General features: G+C 31.0%; 1 protein-coding gene across 2 annotated transcripts; it reads left to right on the top strand.

Moving 5' to 3' along the window:
* The first annotated feature begins 2,140 nt into the window (after window positions 1-2,140).
* On the top strand, window positions 2,141-19,149 carry LOC139490729 (organic cation transporter protein-like). Of its 2 annotated transcripts, none has more exons than XM_071277696.1 (11): window positions 2,141-2,440; window positions 10,585-10,774; window positions 11,549-11,804; window positions 12,207-12,310; window positions 13,244-13,398; window positions 13,982-14,150; window positions 15,402-15,617; window positions 16,003-16,229; window positions 16,842-17,023; window positions 17,542-17,693; window positions 18,298-19,149. In XM_071277696.1, the coding sequence occupies exons 2-11, from the start codon at window positions 10,632-10,634 to the stop codon at window positions 18,428-18,430; spliced, it is 1,737 nt and encodes a 578-aa protein (XP_071133797.1). In that variant the 5' UTR covers window positions 2,141-2,440; window positions 10,585-10,631; the 3' UTR covers window positions 18,431-19,149. The 2 variants fall into 2 exon arrangements, with proteins under 2 accessions (XP_071133797.1, XP_071133798.1); XM_071277697.1 differs by lacking the exon at window positions 2,141-2,440 and adding an exon at window positions 8,209-8,238.
* Window positions 19,150-19,345: the final 196 nt, after the last annotated feature.

Genomic DNA, 19,345 nt, shown 5'->3' with positions numbered 1-19,345 from the left:
TTCATTCATTCATCATTGATTGTATATATGCACCAGCGCGCGTTTCGTTAACAAAAGAGTCATCAGTGACGCTCGACTCAAGGAGTAGACGCTAACACTGTCGACGCAATTAATCTCACTTCTTTTGGAGTTCATGCTTATCTATAACTTTGTATTTATTATCTCTTTCTTATCCATTTACGAGCTTTAAACATCGTTAAACTACTGTCGTCTTAATGTAGAACAAGTAACCCTGAACCTTCTGAAAAAGGTTTAAAAATAACATAATTCATTTTTTTACAAAATGTCTTCTACTTGTTAACAGAGTGGGTACAGGCGTCTCTTTTATAATTATGACATTGACCCCATTCTTACTAGTGTATTACTATATCACCTGATATCCAGTACATTTATGATGAATTACTTATTTATCAACCTTTCATATTTGGTAAACAATTGCTTTTGAGTCAGTTTCTCTTCAACATGCCATATCAGGCCACTGATTTTAATGTAAAATTTCTAACTAGGTCTTTTGCAGAATAATTTTTGATAAAAGCAGATGATCAAAATTGTGTAATTTTTAAGATGATCACTGATTAAAAATAAACCAAACGTCTTTATAGAAATGAATCAAATTTCTTAATAAAAAAATGAATTAATTTAAAATATCTTTAAAAAAATGAAGAATGTTTATTAAAAGATTGTTTAATTATCTAAAACAAAATTAAAAGTTTGTTTAATTATCTAAAACAAAATAGTAAGTTGTTTATCACTTTCTAAATCCTGAACTTTACACGATGATAATATGAGACGCAACAAACATCCTGAATTGGATAATATATATACTTGTATATTTTTCAAAAAGAGTGCCGAAAGATCCCAGAGGGACATTCAAACCGTCGAAGATCGAACATAAATTGGCAACGCCATTGCACAAAATGAAAGACAAACAGACAAACAATAGTACACAAAACACAACATTGACAACTAAAGACTTAAGCAACACTAAACTCACCTAACAATTGGGGTTGATCTCAGGTGATCCGGAAGGGTAAGCAGATTCTGCTTCACAGGTGGCACCCGTCAAATATAACGCAGCACCAGTTTGATATATTAGGTTCTTCCTAGCCATTATTCGTGCAAGAGTGAAAGTAGTGAATAAAACATAAGTGAATCCAAATGGTAATAAAGAACGCACGAATGTAAATTATGTTTGTCTGCATTTTATTGTGTGCATTATACGAACAGAGACCTTACCAAGCATTTAATTCAGCTTTAGATTACATTAAAAGTTTTGGGTCAAATACACCAATATATCACTGTAAAATGATAAGTTATGATAATAAAATCAAAATACTGAATAGCCAAATAACTTCGAATTAACCAACAAACGAATACTTATCTTCTAAATAAGAATTCGGGACACTTAAACTGATTAAACAATATCGATGTACAAAAATCTTTAACCAGAAGTAACTGTATGCAAGAGTTCAGATGACAATGTTGTGACGTGTGAAACCTCCAGACATCTAAAACAAAGCAAAAACATTTTCAATTGTATTCACAAACACACACATTAGTGAACTGAATTTTGTAAATAAAACTTTTTTGACAATTTGTTTTTTTCTCCGGTTTGATTATGATAATTTTAATTCCCTTCACATGCCAAAAAAAAAAAAAAATAAATTCTGCTGTATGCTTTGTCGGCTTCGTTCTATAGGTACGTTGAAAATATAATTTAAAAACAATTAACAGTCCGTCTCATGCTTTGATACTATCGAGCGTTTGATATTCTGGTGGAAGGAGTAGGATATTTTTACGGATTGAATATTTATTTTCTTATTAGCACAAAAACTATATAAATTTTGTATGCAATTGTTTGTGTTTAAGAATATAGAGTTTAACCCTGTATTGTGCAAATTCTTTTTACAGATCTTACCAGGTTAAGATATGCCAAATGAATAAAAAATGGATAGATGAAAAAAAACCAAAAAAACATAAATACACATCTAAATAAATAAAAATGAATTAATAAACATATAATATAAATAAAATCATTAAATAAATTAAGTAGTCAATCCATCAATTGGTAAAAAATAATAATTATGAAACCTTTCTAAAAATATCACGCTTATATTGATCGGCAATGACCCTGAAGAGAGTCTTTAATATCGCACATACTTTGTCTCATATCTAGGACAACACAAAGTACATCAAATCAAAATATCGTAAGCGGAAAATATATGTTATTTCTGGCAATTGTTCGTACGAAAAGTGAGTCAAAATCCGCTGCATTTTTTTAATGCATTCTAGTGCAAGCAAACTTATTAGAGTTTTATCATGTGCAAAGCTCATGAAACTTAATACAATAAAATAGGATACTGGCTCAAACTACGTATCATTATCATATGACATTATATAAAGAGAAGCCTTTGTTATTCATTATACAGAAACATTTAAGGTAAGATGTGTAAATATCATAGTAAATTTTCATCGATGCTTGCTGCTAAATTATGCTCGCTAAATGATAATATGTGCAATGCATATATAGGGGATGCATGTTTGATAAACATCAGGACTATATAAAGGTAGATTGATTCTATTCGACTTGTAGCAAAACAACTTGTTACCTTCGAAGGTCTACAAATAAAAAGGATTAAAGCATTAATTGTTTTGAAATGAGAGATCAGAAGAAATAAAACTTGCTACATATTTAGAGTGAGAAGCGGCTCTAAAAGAATGATGATCTATATAGCTGGATTAGCTCATTTTAAGTTGATGGATATGCAATATATAAGTCCTTACGATAAAAAGCTTATTTGGTTTATAACAGACTAAACGGTAATCCTAAAAAAACCTGTTATACGAGTTTTTCAAATTGATGCAAAATATGACGAACAATATAATTGAAATGAATAAAGCAGCCATACGAAGAAGTAGACCACTATTCGGTGAAATATTTAAAAGTTTGTAAGAAACTTAATTTCTACGTGCAAGTCCTTTTAAGTCCGTAAAAAAACCATTATATATCAAACTTTTATTGTCCTAAAAAGACGAAGAACATTTTCTTGTCTAACTTTTCTCGGATATATATGCTTTGCTTTCTTTTCGGATATCATTTGAAATTTTGCGCCATGCAAGTCGATAGCACTTTTAGGTGTTAAACACATAATGACATATACGTGTACTGCATGCAATCATTTGTTTGTTGACTTTGTTTCCAATGATTATAAATTAATGTTATCAAATATCGTTGAGTACAGAAGTTATCACAAATATATGAGTGACTACATTTGGGAATTTACTTTTTTCGCATACAATGAATGCACGAGACCCTGTTAAATTAAAGGTGGGTGGATTTCCTAACTGCGAATTATTTGTCTCAGTTAAAAACCCTCATTACATCAACTTAAAAATTATTAGGTTGTATTTAGTAAATGAAAAAAACCCCAAAAAACATCTGTTCTGAAACGCATGACTACTGAACTTAAGTTAATAATGCAAGGTAACTACCCCCTTTTCCCAGTTAAAGTAAATCCAGTGCTAGTAGGGATGCTTGTTTCTGAATTGATACACCAAAGCCCTTTATTCTTTTTCCTCAACTGTTTTCTTTGAAATGACAGAAATGAATATTTGCTTGAGGAATGTGAGACTAAAAACAAGCATTAATATTAGATAACCTGTCTATTATAAATATGTTATAAAAAATACATTTTGTAAATGGGGATGAATTTTGAAATTTCCAATTTACAAGGAAAAATATATAATTTGTCGACCTGTTGTTCGTCTACATGTGTTTGTGGATATTGTATCTTTTAGATTGATACTTATCACTTTAAATAAAAAAAAATACCTCTATTTTTTTAATTTTCTATAATGAACACTGCTTCAAAATTTGGGTCGTTCGTGATTAAGAACAGGAAATTCAAGCAAAATAAAACGCCACTTTTTAACATGGGAGTTTTTACCTCAATCAACCCCTTAAAGGTGCCGTTTCGTCTTTATTGTGATAATATATGCAGCTATGCAGGATAAGTAATGGTTGTATACCCTAAGTGTAATCTGAACAGTATTTAGAGCTGTGGAAATTGCCGCAGTTTGCCATGATTATTGAATTATATTTTCGATTTGGGGATTTTTTTTTAGCTCCTTTGGATATATTTAAATGTGTATTATTCACCGTTGGTATTATTACCAGCTGGTCTTGGTCTTCTGTCTTTGACCGTTAGTACCTGATTTCTATATCTTTTCACTCTTCATTCACATGGGCTGTTGTTCGATATTGGCAGAACTGCGATATCTAGTGATTATTTATTATTTCGCACAGAGAAATATTTCCCCTGATTGTTTTGACCAAACAGAATGTTTCCACCGAAAACTAGATTATACGAAACAAATTGATGTAGGTTAATGCAGACACTATAGTAAGTACACCGCCTAGAAATAGCTACGTCTAACCATCTTAATATCGGACAGGAATAATTAACAACCAATGCTTCATGTGTCATATGTAATTAGTCTTTCTCCCATAGCCAAGATTCCTTTAAAAGTGTAACATGTGTAACAAGTGTGATTACTTAGTGAACAGAAACAAGACATTTCACACAAGTATTTCAACCAGTAACCTATAAAGTCAAGGCAGTTCACTAACTAGCATTAAGATATATTACTGACCATTGGATAGGGTTATTGTTGTAATCTCATGACTGTCCAGTTGTTTATTTATTTTGGACAATGGTCATTTATTTAGATAAATTATCACTCACCATATTTACATATAACTATAAATCTATGTATAAACGACGAAAAGTAAATAACAAGTTAGACTTTATTTTCATAACAAAAACATTTTTATAAAGTACTGGTCGAGTTGTCTGAATAATAAAAAGCGTAACACAACATCGGTAGTCGGTTCCGTCCTAGTTTCATGTAATTTATCCTTTTAAAATTGAATTTCTGTGATTATATTAGATTTGACTCGTTTAATTTTTATAAAAGTTTGACAAAAAATTTACTAAGACCTTTTGAAAAAGAACCTTTAAATTTAAAGAAATTTGAATCAGAATAGTTCCAATGAAAATATAGCAGTAATAAAAAGACTAATTTTGATCATCGAAAGATTGATTGTTTCTATACTTTCATATGGGACTAAAACGTTCATCAGATTTTTATTAAGAGTGTTCTGTACCACTGAGGGCATTTATAATCATTTGTCAAAGCAAGGAAAATGTTAGAGCCATATGTTTATACACCAGGGATAATATAAATCGCTGTTAAGATTACAACACAACATATAAATGTTCTGGTTGGTGTGGATTACAATCAAGGGGTCTATATCTTTCTATAATAAGGTTCAAGTGTACCGCAGTCATTTAGAACCTACATATCATAAACGTCTGTAACTAAATATTAAATGCAATTTAGTTAAAAGACCAAGATTATGCAATGTAGTTAAAAGACAAAAACTATGCAATTTAGTTATAAGACCAAAAACTTTGCAATTTAGATTAAAGACCAAGACTTTGCAATTTAGTTAAAAGACCAAGACTTTGCAATTTAGTTAAAAGAAAAAGACTATACAATTTTATTAAATGACCAAAACTATGCAATTTAGTTAAAAGACCAAGACTATACAATTTTGTTACAGCAGATTTCAGTCAGTATGTAGCTAATGGTAATATCTTTGGTTAGCTTGCTTGTTAGCTGAACCGTGAAGTCATTGTTAGGTAAGGTATACTACCCTCCTTTTAAAGTAGCTTAGTTATGGCAAGCCGTTCTCGTCAAAACTATGTTTAAACCCTTTTTTCGAAAAAAAAAAATACACACTGAGAATTAAAAACCTAAAATAACACACTGAGAAATCAAAATTACACACTGAGATTTAAAAAAATAAAAAACACACACTGAGAGTTCAAAATTACACACTGAGATTTTAAAAAGACACACTGAGATGAAATAAACTGAAAAACACACACTGAGAATTGTTAATTACACACTGAGATTTCAAAAATACACACTGAGATTAATATGCAAATTACTAATGCATATTCATGAGATGAATAATTCAACAGATTCATATCTTGATCTCAAGAACTCTTGTCATTATAATGAAATGCGATTCCTTCAACCAACATTCGTTATAAATTTTAAGACTTAACATCGCTCATATTCATAAGTTTGTTGCCTATAATTCAGATCATTACTACCAGTAATTAAACATGTGTCCCTTTTCAAAAGTCTTCCAACTGTTTCCCTGATTTCGCTAGTTAATCTTTCATATTTTTGTTACGTTTATATGGTATAATAGACACTTGAGTAAAAATTTCAGTGCATTCTTTTGCAGATTGTTCCAATGTTTTCTTATAATTTTAATAAAGTTTTTCACCATTTGGTTATATTTTGTAATAAGAGTAAGTGGGTATTATTCTTGTTCTTGTATTTCTAAAGTTTTTTTTATTAATAATTTGGAACCAAATCGAAGGCCTAACGAGTTCTGTCCCCTTGTTATTTTAAGCTTGTAATAGATTCAGATGAAGTATGCTAATTATATATGTGCGCATAAAAAGTGCGCACAAATCTCAGTGTGTAATATTAAATTCTCAGTGTGTAATTTCAAATTCTCAGTGTGTAATTTCAAATTCTCAGTGTGTGTTTTCAGTTTATTTATTCTCATTGTGTCTTTTTGAAATCTCAGTGTGTAATTTTCAATTCTCAGTGTGTAATTTTCAATTCTCAGTGTACGTTTTTCATTTTTGTAATCTCAGTGCGTCTTTATGAAATCTCAGTGTGTAATTTTTAATTCTCAGTGTGTAATCTTCAATTCTCAGTGTGTAATTTTCAATTCTCAGTGTGCGTTTTGAAGTTTTTAAATCTCAGTGTGCTTTGTTGTAATTCTCAGTGTGTAAATTTTTCGAAAAATGGTTTAAACATAGTTTTGACAAGAACGGCTTGCCATACTTAGTCCTACAGAGAGATAGATTTTTTATCTGTTGGGCTAGTCTACTATTAAAGGAGGGAAGTTTACCTTACCTAACAATGACTTCACGGTTCACATAACAAGCAAGCTAACCAAATATATTACCATTAGCTACATACTGACTGATATCTGCTGTAAAAGACCAAAACTATGCAAGTTTGAAGTGCTCTGTGTTTTGCAGTAGAAGTAGACTTGAATCTGATGTTCAGTAGATGTCGTTTGTTGATGTGGTTCATAAGTGTTTTCGTTTCTCGTTTTTTTTTATATAGCTAGACCGTTGGTTTTCCCGTTTGAATGGTTTTACACTAGTTAATTATGGGGCTTTTCATAGCTTGCTGTTCGGTGATAGCCAAGGCTACGTGTTGAAGACCGGAATTTGACCTATAATGGTTTACTTTTACAAATTGTGACTTGGATGGAGAGTCGTCTCATTGGCACTGACACACCACATCTTCTTTTGTCTATTTGTAAATTCGGGTGAAAGATTAACCTGTCTATATTGTATAAGAAGATGTGGTATGATTGCCAAATGAGACAACTCTCCACCAGGGACCAGTTGGCATAGTTATCAAGTATAGGTCACCGTACGATAGAATTTCTTTTTAACCAGGTTAATTATAGAAATGAAAAAATAAGATCAGAGGGTTCAATGACCGCTGATCTGTTACGACTTTTGTTCCTCGCAATCGTTAATGTAACTATAGGCTTGTAGGTGCTTCAACCTATCGGTGATTTTCCATTTTAACAGATGAAAATAAGGTAGGACATTGCCCTAGGTTTGATTAAAGTGCAAATTACATAACAACAGGGTTCTCTCTGATATAAATCGCACTCCATTATCTTTATGTTGTTATATAACAAAATAACAACTGACATTCGATTAAATGTATAGTGAAAAGCTATTCATTTAGCCTATTTGAAAAAGATTTAGGTTATGCGTGCAACACGCTAAGTACATATGATACACATGCTTTCGTGTACTGTACATGCATGTATCGTGTTTGTTTGGCCTCTAAAATTAAAACGCAATAACTTTTCTTAAGCCTTTATCAAATATATATATTGTGAAATAAAAGATGTCATAAACAACTTGAACGACAGCTTTCGAGATATGTCAACGTTTGACCCGATAATGACACTTCGGATATCTATTTTTATCTGCATTATCAAGTATGGAAAAATCAAATCAGTTATATCAGTAAAAATAAAGGTCTATATATATATGTATATATAAGACCAATCAAATTTAAGGAAATAGCAAACGGTTTGCCTCTGGCGTTGTGGTAAGATGCTTTAAATTCAAGATATTAGAAAGTAGAAGAAAAACATATTTAAATAAAGTAAATTCTAATAAGGCAGATAAATGATTTTTTCGAATAAAGAAAATATGCATAATATATTTTTCAGAAATTATTTTATTTATTTGATGTTTTTGCATTTGTACTGAGAACAACAGTTTCTACTCAAATGCGAATGAATGAAAAACATTTATAAAATGAAATTAATATTTAAAGGATTTTTTTTTATTCACTACATTTAATCTCTGTTTTTTTTTGTCAGATGACATTTTTAGGTCGCCAAAGGTTATTATTGTCTTTTTTTTCCAGTATGCAATCTAGATTTGACAATTGTACATCAAACTATGTTAGCGGGTCTTTGAATTAAAGTCTTGATTTGGGCTTCTTTGTATTGCAATCTTTGATTTTCTCTATTCTTTATATTTTGCCAATTAATCTGTATTCATTATATTGAAAAATTCCACTATTCTCTATTCTTAAATTTTCCTGATTTTCTCTTTTATTTTTTTCTTCAAGTGAAACTATTCTTTTATACGCTAATAATGTCAGCGATGAATTATATATAAAAAAGAAACTTCACAAGAGACCAAATGACACAAAAAATAATAACTATAAGTCACCGTACGACCTTTAACAATGAACAAAGCCCATACCGCATAGTCATATGTAAATGGCCCCGAAATGACAAAAAATTGCTTACTATGGAGATTTGTTTCATATTTATATGACATAGTTTGATATGAAACCGATGACCTGGTGTGACCTTTGTGCACATTAATTTGGTCGGATATATCTGTTCATTCTTTTCCATATACTAGTAGATGCTTATTTCAAGCAAGACAATATAAAATATAAATCAACAGGTCCTAAAAGTCATATCTAGTCATCGGTTTTATGTGAGGTTTTATAGCATATAATTTAAAACATTGTTAGGGTCATTATTTGGAATTATATCAGTCGTCCTGTTTTGTCCCGGCTAAGCGGATTCGATACTCTGTTTTCCGAAACAGCTTTAGAAGACAAGTATGCATATAAATATATAATCGATACCAGTAAATAAACTATATTATATATATATATATAAGTGTCTAAGAATGTAACTTTAACACACTAATGAGTGTTATAAAATTAGATGTTATATTTTATATATTATTCACGCAATATTTCGCTAAACAAATTAGCTTCATCGGCATATATATATGTACTATATAAAATGAAGTCACAACCTTATTCAGCACATTATATATTCTAGCACACACAGTAAAACAAGTAACAGCTGTTTGACCTAATACGACCTATCTGACAATTATTTGATCTGATTGATAGGCTAGGATATATACTTAACCTTGTCCTAAAACGGAACTAAATATCACGTCTTTTACATCTTTGTACGTGTCACACTTGTGTTAGTGTGTCAAGAGTTCACAAAAATACAGGCACCATGTAGCAACACGAACCTTGGTCAAATATTGGCTCTGCTAAAACTAAAACGAAAAGGATTGATCAAAGGCGCTAAGCCGTGGAAATACAGGACATCTGAACTTAAAAACTCCAATCAATGACATACAACAATGCTTTATTTGTGAAATGAACTTCGACACATTTAATTTCAGCAATATGAATTATTATACAAACTAAGTACTTACTGTCCCTAATGAAAGTTATTTAAATTAACATTGACCTAGGTTCTAAACTTTCTTTTTGTGTCATGATATATATTCATATTTCAAGTATACATGTACTTTAAGTCATATCTTTCTTATTAGTTATATATATTTAGTTTAATCAAGAGTAATTTTATATAGTATAGTAATGTGATAGCCTATCTTGAATTTCTTTTAATATTTTCGTTCGCCGGAGATTTAATCTGGTGCGCCATATGTTTGAAAAATCGTACACACGGCTTTCAAATTGGTGCACACGACTTTAAAACATGTCCGCACGACTTTGAAAATCGTGCGAACGACATTTTAATAAAACTGGTGCGCATGACATGCAACATGACGCGCACGACTATAAAAAAAGGGTGTGTATGACTTTTTAACTCGTACGCTTGCTTTAAAATAAACTCTATATGAACGTGCGCACCATTTTGAAAATCGTGCAAATCAGTTTTTAAAGTCGTCCGCACGAGATTCAATGTTTTGCTCACCAGTTTTAAATTCCTGTTCATGAGTTTCAAAGTCGTGCGAGTGTTTGAAAGTAGTGAGCATGTTTTAAAAAAAAATCTCTGGTAAACGAAAATATGTATTTTTAACTTTGGCATATTGACGTGATCGACTGGAAACTTTGAAACTGCAAACATCCTAATATTTGTATTTATCTTTTCAGATTCAATCATTAAAAGCTGAACTAAAGAAAACAGTAATTTTTCAATAATGTATTACGATGATACTTTCCGTCATGTGGGAGAGTTTGGGAGGTATCAAAAGTTTTTATACTTTCTTATCTGCCTACCACAGATATTTAGTGGAATTCAGACATTTCTACCAGTGTTCATTCTCCATGTTCCCGATCATCGGTAAGTTATCAGTAAAAACATACTTTATGTATTGTAAACAACGTGTCTTTTTAATGTCACAACTACTAGTATTCATAAAGACCAAAGGCCGTAGATGTGAACAATAGCAGTGTCACCGTAGGGCCGACAACAATGAGAAAAACCCATACCGTATAGTAAGCCAGGAAAGGAACCAATATGACAAAATGCTAAAATATCAAAAGAAAAAATGTCTACTTATGAATGTTTGTCTGTTCCACTATTTTATAGCATTAAATCCAACACAAAAAACAAAAATAACATTAAGGATGTACTTAGGTGAGGTTTTGGGATAAGTGTCAAATCTTGGTGTTTTCCAGACGACACAAGGTAAAACATTTTGCCCCATAACACCTATATATCTTTTAACATAAGACTTAATAGCTCATAAAAGGTCATTTAACAAAATTAAGCAGATTCTTGATTTTCTTTCATTAGATTTGAGACCCAAATTATACCAAAGCAAATATAAGGTAAAAGTCCGAGTCAGCCTTTCCCCGCCATATTTTATAAATCAAATATCTCGAAAAGGAGGTCCATGACCTATCAATATTTTTAGCTTATTTTGATCCTTAAATAATACTTTTCCAGCTGAAAGTATCAATTTTGAATTCTTGATTTATTTACTTTTTTTACCTTAGATCACCTAAGTACATCCTTAAAATTTCACATATATTCTTAAATCAATGGCAGTTTATGACATTTTTATAATTTGCGAAAATGATTTTCTAATTCTTAATTATTTTTTTACTTTAGATGTGCATCACCTATGGAAAATCAAATGTCATTTGCATTAAACGATAAAAATGCCTTCACAAACAATAATTATACGATACTATCAGGCGAAGATAACAATAAGATAACTACATATTTCCAATGTGACATTTTACACGAAGAAATAGATGTGAATAGTACATCGGATGATATCGAAAATGCAACGACATATAAAAAGGAAAAATGTAATACATGGATATATGATAAGACGTACTTTGATTTCACGTTCGCAATGCAGGTACGATTTATGTAAAAACAAAATGTAATGTGAAGTGGCTATGCTGAACTGACACACAGAAAGCTTACTTTAAAAGAGACAAAAAATAAAAAATAAAAACCAATCCTCATGACAACACAAAAGCAAGGAAAGCGGATACATCCCCGTACAAACCGTATATAAAAAAGTATAAGATTTAATTGGAGCAAAAAAATATGTTAACACAAAATAAGTCACCTTATAAGAGCGCTAAATTGAAGAAAAAAATGTAATATTCCTAAGTTATTTAAAAAGTTGATAGAAATCTAAGACCCTAGTTAATGGTCCTGTCTTGTTACTTATTAATTTTGTGTATTTGCTTTTTAATCGCCTTTTTGATTCCTTTCTATACAAAAATTTAAAATTGGACTTATATGATTTCAGAGTGATCTTGTATGTGAGAAGAAAGCCGACCGAACACACGCTGTTATGTCCTTTATGGCAGGATTAACTGGTGGATCGCTTGTTACAGGATTTATATCAGATTTGTACGTAATTCAATTTTATAGAAGAAAAAAATATATAATATACCAGGTTTTAATAACAAGGATCTGCTTACCCTTCCGGAGCACCTGAAATCACCCACAGTTTTTGCTGGGGTTCGTGTTGCTCAGTCTTTAGTTTTCTATGTTGTGTCATGTGTACTATTGTTGGTCTGTTTGTCTGTTTCATTTAAAGCCATAGCGTTGCCAGTTTATTTTCGATTTATGAGTTTGACTGTTCCTCTGGTATTTTGCGCCCCTCTTTTGATTCATTTTATCTATAATTTTAATAAATCGTTCATAACAAGAAGGTAAAGATGACAATTCTTAAACTAGCTTTTCTTTATTATCATGAAAAGCTTTGCGAGGAATACCATTGTTATTGCTTTTTTTCAGATGAAATCGATCTTCCATAATAAATACATGTTTTGGGTGGAAATTCACCCTTCTATAATTCTGATATCCTTAAAAAATAAGACGGGGAAAAAAATCAATTATAAACGAGAAGTCTTTATTTTTGTTTTATAAACATTTCGTCACCTTGGTTACAAGCAAAGCCTTTAATAACTTTATGAGTTTTTTTCGTATTTATATTTTTAAACTTGAGAACTTTCTGACCGATGATTGAGACGTGTATATGTCTTTAAAATAGGGTTGTGTGATATGTTTTGGAGTTTTTTGTGACGTTAATTTTCGCTGAACTAGACTAAGTATACATGTTTGTTTAGGGACAAGGTGAAGCCTGCCTCTGGATGCGGGAGATTCTCGCTGTGTTGAAGACTAATTGGTGACAATTTACTGTTTTCTGCTTTTTGGTCGAGTTTTTATTGTATCTTTGACAAATTATTCGTTTCCATTCTCAATTCTATAACAACAACAAAATGTATGTTTTTATAAAATACGCTATATTTGCACTAAAACATATATATCATTTTACAGTTATGGGAGGAAAAAAGCCTTTATGATGTGCATATGTTTACTAATTTTTCCTAATATTGGACTGACATTTGTGACTGACTACATGATATTTGTTGTGTTACGATGTCTCTCGGGATTTGCAGTAGGAGGATTGTTAGGAACAGGATTCGTCTTAGGTAAATTATATGAATTGCGTATCGCAAATTTTCAAACTTTCAATTTATTTTTTTGTGATATTGTTATTCAAAACTTATGTATGAAAAATTGACAACTTTCGCAAAGAAAAAGAAATTATGAAAATTTTAGAGCTGGTATATCTGTTTTAAATTTTGATTTACAAATCACACTGACAACTAAGATACTAAGATAGAAATTATTGTTCAGCTGATAAACGTCATTTTCGGCAATTGTCACTTATATATGCTTCTGTAAATTTTTACAACTGTTTACAAAACTTTAAATTGTTCCAAATACAAATAATTTTCGACCCTAGCACTGTATTTAATAAAACCATTCGGAATTTTTGTTTTCATTGATCTTGGACTTCGTACTTGGTATGGCCTTATAACATTTGATACGAGCATCGCTGCTGAGTCTTTTGTAGACGAAACGCGCATCTGGCGTACACATTTATGAGCATGTATCTTTGATAATGTTTTGATATGTTGTTTAAGTTGAGTGAATGCTACAGAAATACTTGATTGGTAAATACTTGTGATAAGAACCAATTCATTAAACGGCTTTTGATATATCTTACAGGAATGGAAATCGTAGGTCCAACGAAAAGATCATGGGCTGGTTTGGTATTTGAATTTTTCTGGGCAGCTGGTGCCATGATATTAGCATTGGCAGCGTACCTAATCAGAGACTGGAGACATCTTAACCTTGTTATGTCTGTCCCACCTGTACTGTTTCTCAGTTATATATGGTAAGAATTATCTATTAACTCTAATTTTTTTTCAAATCTGCAAAAAAGTACACACATAATTGCATATTAATATATGAAAAGAGGAACATTTATATAAAAAATACGGAGTTGTTACATGTTTGCCAACGGTACAAATATTAACCAAGACTGCAAGGATAAGGCTGTTATTACCTATATATTACCATCAGGTCTGAAGAATTAGAAAACCCTATACATTATAGGAAACTATTGATTACAATGTAACAATTCAATAGAGAATAATAATGGCCTACATAAATAACATAAAACGAGCAAAAATTGTAACAGACACAACCATCTACAAACACTAGACGATCGTCCCCTGGATTGCGACGGACACATAAAGAATGTAGTTGGTTTGATATATGGGGTATTGCAGCACGAGATTAGAACACACAGTAATAATCAACTAAATAGGAGATGACTCATCACATTGGTAATAAGCATACAAACAAACCACATATTCACAGTCTAAATGGTTAATAGGTAATCTGTATCACCCTACAGATTAAGTGTAATTACAGGATAAACAGTAGGAGAAAAGCATTGAGTTAGGCCAAAATGTAAGAGTCGACATAATGTAAGATTAGAAATAGTACTTAAGAAGATCAACATATGTTCAGTTATGTTTTTTTTTAAATATTGAGACACCCAATGTAAGTACCAAAATGGTCAACAATAAAAGATTCTACTACAATGCTTAATTGAAAACATGGATCGGATCATAATTTACGAGCTCTATAAACAATATTACCATACACCTTGTTGTGCATGTATTTACTATACCAATACAACTGATAACAGCATGCATATATTTGATTTCAGATGAGCATTATTGTTTTAATTGCTTTGGACACTTTTGCATGCAATGAATTGGAACAATATAGTTTCAATTACATGTTACAAAAAGACTTATAATAGTAACGAAAATGCTTGTAGTTGATTGAAGGACTGGTTTGATATGGTATTTTCTATTTATTTTTTAGATAACAAAAGCTTATACAGATAATGGAAGGTCTAAATATTATCCACGAAAGGATCCGGATGATTTATGTTTCAGATAACAGAGGCCGATATGGATAATGAAAGTTCAAAAATTAGTCCACGAAGTGATCGGAGTGTAACATGAAAACATGTCGTATTCAAGGGGGTTAACAGTTAGTTATTTTTGTTGTATTATTTTTTTCTTATGATTGATTACTGGTAGATGACAATAAATGTTTTTAATTGAAGGCTGGTGCCCGAATCTCCTCGTTGGTTGTTAATAAAAGGGAAGATACAAGAAGCTGAAGCAATTTTAGAGAAAACCGCAAGATTGAACAAAAGATTTTTACCTAGTGACACATTAGAAAAAATTTCTTTTGCATCAAAACACCGTGGCCTTCCATTATGGAAAGCTTGTACACATCCAATAATAATGTACCAGCTTACTGTTATTCTGTTTGGTTGGTAGGTGGATTATGATACCTAAATAAGCATACACTGTTTTGAAATAGTTTTGATACGATACATACTTTAAACTTTACACTTATGGTAGCGGATAGTTAAAAACACGCTTCCAAGTTCACTGTCAACTTGATCTACAAACACATTAAATAATCACAAACGAAGACATGTTCCATCATAACTTATGGTATTTATATCTTACTGTCACCAATATCAATATACAGAAATATACATTTAAATCAAACATTATTGAAAATGTAAAATATCCGAACCCATTTTTTTCTATTTTCTACGCGTTTGCCTCTCAATCATTTATTGAAAAAGCTAATGAAAACATATAATTGCATACAACCCCATTACACGTGTCTAACAATATTTATTATTTTAGGATGATTGTTAGTATGGTGTTTTATGGACTTGCTATGAATTCTGGGAATATTGGTGGAAATCTGTATTTAAACTTTTTTATGTCAAGCTTTGCGGAACTTATAGGATTTGCCGGATGTTTAGCAGCTTTACATAAGATGGGCCGTAAACCAGTTTTTGCCATATCTGTTCTTATAAGTGGAGCTGCATGTCTACTTACTATATTTCCAGTATTATATGCCAGTACAGGTATGTATAATGGCAACTCTTTAGATATTATTTTTTTTGAATTAAATTACAAGTGCATGACAAAAATTGTTTCATTGACGACATCTTAAATGTGAAAGGAGATACTTTACCACTAAATGGCGATATAATGCAACTGTTATTCCTCCCAACCCCCTATCCCTTTACATACAATCTTCATTTGTTCACATGGTAATAATTATCGTGCAATATATTCTTACGTCCTTTACAGGTCATCATAAGGAATTTCCTTATAATCTTTTTTTAAAAGAGGTGTGCTGTTATGTCCTTTCAAATTGTAAAATTTATACCAACAGAAATCCGGAAGACGGATTTATAATAAAACAAAATTAAAATGGTTTCCGAATCCCATATTACACTACTATGTAAATTTGACATATTACATTATTATAATTTCCCATAAAACATATTTTACATAACTATATGTTACCCAACCATTCAAAAACTTATATAGTTATTCTTCTTATTCCCGCAAAGTGGAAAGGGATTAATATAAGTAGCAAAATCCACTATAAATAAATGTGTTTAAACTGAAAACTTATATATTAAACGCAGTTTACGTTCATACAATTTACATTGCAAGTTTTCTTTCAGAATACCAATGGACTGCCATGGTTTTGTCAACTTTAGGAAAAGTGAATGTATCAGCAGCATTTGCAGTTATGTTTTTATATTCTGGAGAAATATTCCCAACTGTTATAAGAAATTCTGCACTAGGAATTGCAGCTTTCTTTGCTCGCGTTGGTGGTATGATAGCTCCATATATAATTGATATAGTAAGTCTTTGTAATTTTATGTTACTAGCTTAGCATATACTTTTATTTGCATCCTTCGGTTGATCCCGTTGCTGGTGAACTCTGTGTCCTTTGGATCACAGTTTATTTTTGTATTGATAAAATTTTGACAGTAAATTTTGATGAATCTATACTAAACGCATGTTGCAGCTCTATGACGTAAAGTTGACCTCGAAGGGATTTGATTGTCTGTCAGGGTTATTGTACAGTTTACTTTAGTTTCAGAAATAAAGTATATTTCAGAGTTTCCACGACGTTTTTTTCCCTGGAATATCCCTCATCGAGCATGCTAGGAGCAACACGTTCAGTATAAAAATAAAAAGTCCGTGAGCATTGAAATAAAAAAGACTGTTTAAACAATAACAGTTGAAAGAAATTCGTTTTGGAAAACGGTTTGTTTGAGAGAGGTATTATACCTAAGTTTTAATTATATATAATTATGAATGAACTAAGAATTTACAAACAAATATTTCTAACATGAAGCTAATATGTATTTTTAGGCTGCCTATATAGAACATGACATAGGAAAAGCAACTCCACTCTTAATTTTTGGAGTCACAGCAATTGTAGCAGGAATATTTGCTTTGAAATTACCAGAAACAAAAGGCGTGGCTTTGCCTGAAACGCTTGAAGACTGGTTGAACTTTGGAAAGTAAGTGAGATTAGGAATGTAAAACGGAAAGTTGTTTTTTTACTGTTTTCATTTCAAAATTCATGTTAAAAACTGAAGATAATGGGTAAAATACTCATTACTCACAGCACGATACTAAACCCTTTTCTACCAGGAAAACCTGACAGTATGTATGAAAAAGGTGCATAAAAAATCTAACAACACCATCACAAAATCAAAAAAAAAGCCGAAAAAAACAAACAAATAATACTTCATAAAAAGCTAATGACTTGGGAACACAAGCAAAAGCTGGATAATCTCAGATGCTCCAGAAATTATAAACAGATCATGCTCCCCACTTACGCTAATTTGTTATTCTGCATTAAGTTCAGATTGGATCTAGTTAATTGCATGGTCTGATATTACTTATTTAACAAGAATAAAGAAAGAGAAATCAAAAATAGCAATAAAGTACTTATGACAGCTATTCAGTAATTTATTCTGAGATCATTGAAATAAAAGATAAAGAAGAAATAACCACTCCTGACTAACTGGCAAATAATTGCTTATGTCACTTGAGTTGACCCTAGAAATAAACTGGATTATTTGTTTTCTTGGAAAATAAAGCAAACTTATATTGTTTTAGGAGTGGGCTTGCTGACATCGAAATTGAAGTTAGTTGCGAAAAACTGAACAAAGAAGAAGTAACAAAATCAAAGGAAGGAAACTTGAAAAAGAAAAACATTACCAACTATAATGAGATTCTGCTCTTGTCTTGACATTACGGTATTTCAAGTGACAAACAAGCAAATAGCTTCCGAAAGCTCGGTTGAGTTCGTTGCAATATTTGCCATTGAGATGTTCATTCTAATAAAAATATCTGTGGTGAAAAATTTACCTTTTGCAGCTGGAGAAGTATTATCAAAACAACGGGATAATGGACTGGATGAACAAACAAAACCAACATAGTTTGTTTCTGTATCGTTCTTACATATTTACATTGTTCAACATTATTTGTAAAAAAAAACACATTTTACATTGTTCAATATTATTTGTAAAAAAAACCCACATTTTACATTGTTCAACATTATTTGTAAAAAAAAACACATTTTTCATTGTTCAACATTATTTGTAAAAAAAAAACCACATTTTACATTGTTCAACATTATTTGTAAAAAAAACCACATTTTACATTGTTCAACATTATTTGTAAAAACACATATTTACATTGTTCAACATTATTTGCAAAAACCACATTTTACATTGTTCAACATTATTTGTAAAAACACATATTTACATTGTTCAACATTATTTGCAAAAAACACATTTTACATTATATGTAAAACATATTCACATTGTTCAACATTATTTGTAAAAACACATATTCATACTGTTCAACAAGTTACGTGTCAAACACAATCATTGTGAAAGCTGTGTGTAATAGAAATGGTTACAGTTGTTAAAAAAGCTGAAATGTGATATTAAACTTGGCTTAAGATATTGAACTTATAAGTTATTATTTGACCTGAGTTATCCTCCTGCATGGATGCTGCAATGAAGAGCAACCATGAAAAGCAGATTAAACTTAATAATTGACTAATTCATTCATATGCAATAATGTTTTTAATGTTGTGTTTCTGTTGTGTCGTAGTTCTCCTCTAATATTTGATGTGTTTCACTCAGTTTTAGTTTGT

This window comes from Mytilus edulis, chromosome 10, assembly GCF_963676685.1.
Source record: "Mytilus edulis chromosome 10, xbMytEdul2.2, whole genome shotgun sequence".
Taxonomy (NCBI): Eukaryota; Metazoa; Mollusca; class Bivalvia; order Mytilida; family Mytilidae; genus Mytilus; species Mytilus edulis.
Note: the sequence above shows the minus strand (reverse complement) of the source record. Positions and strands in the feature narration are given on the sequence as shown.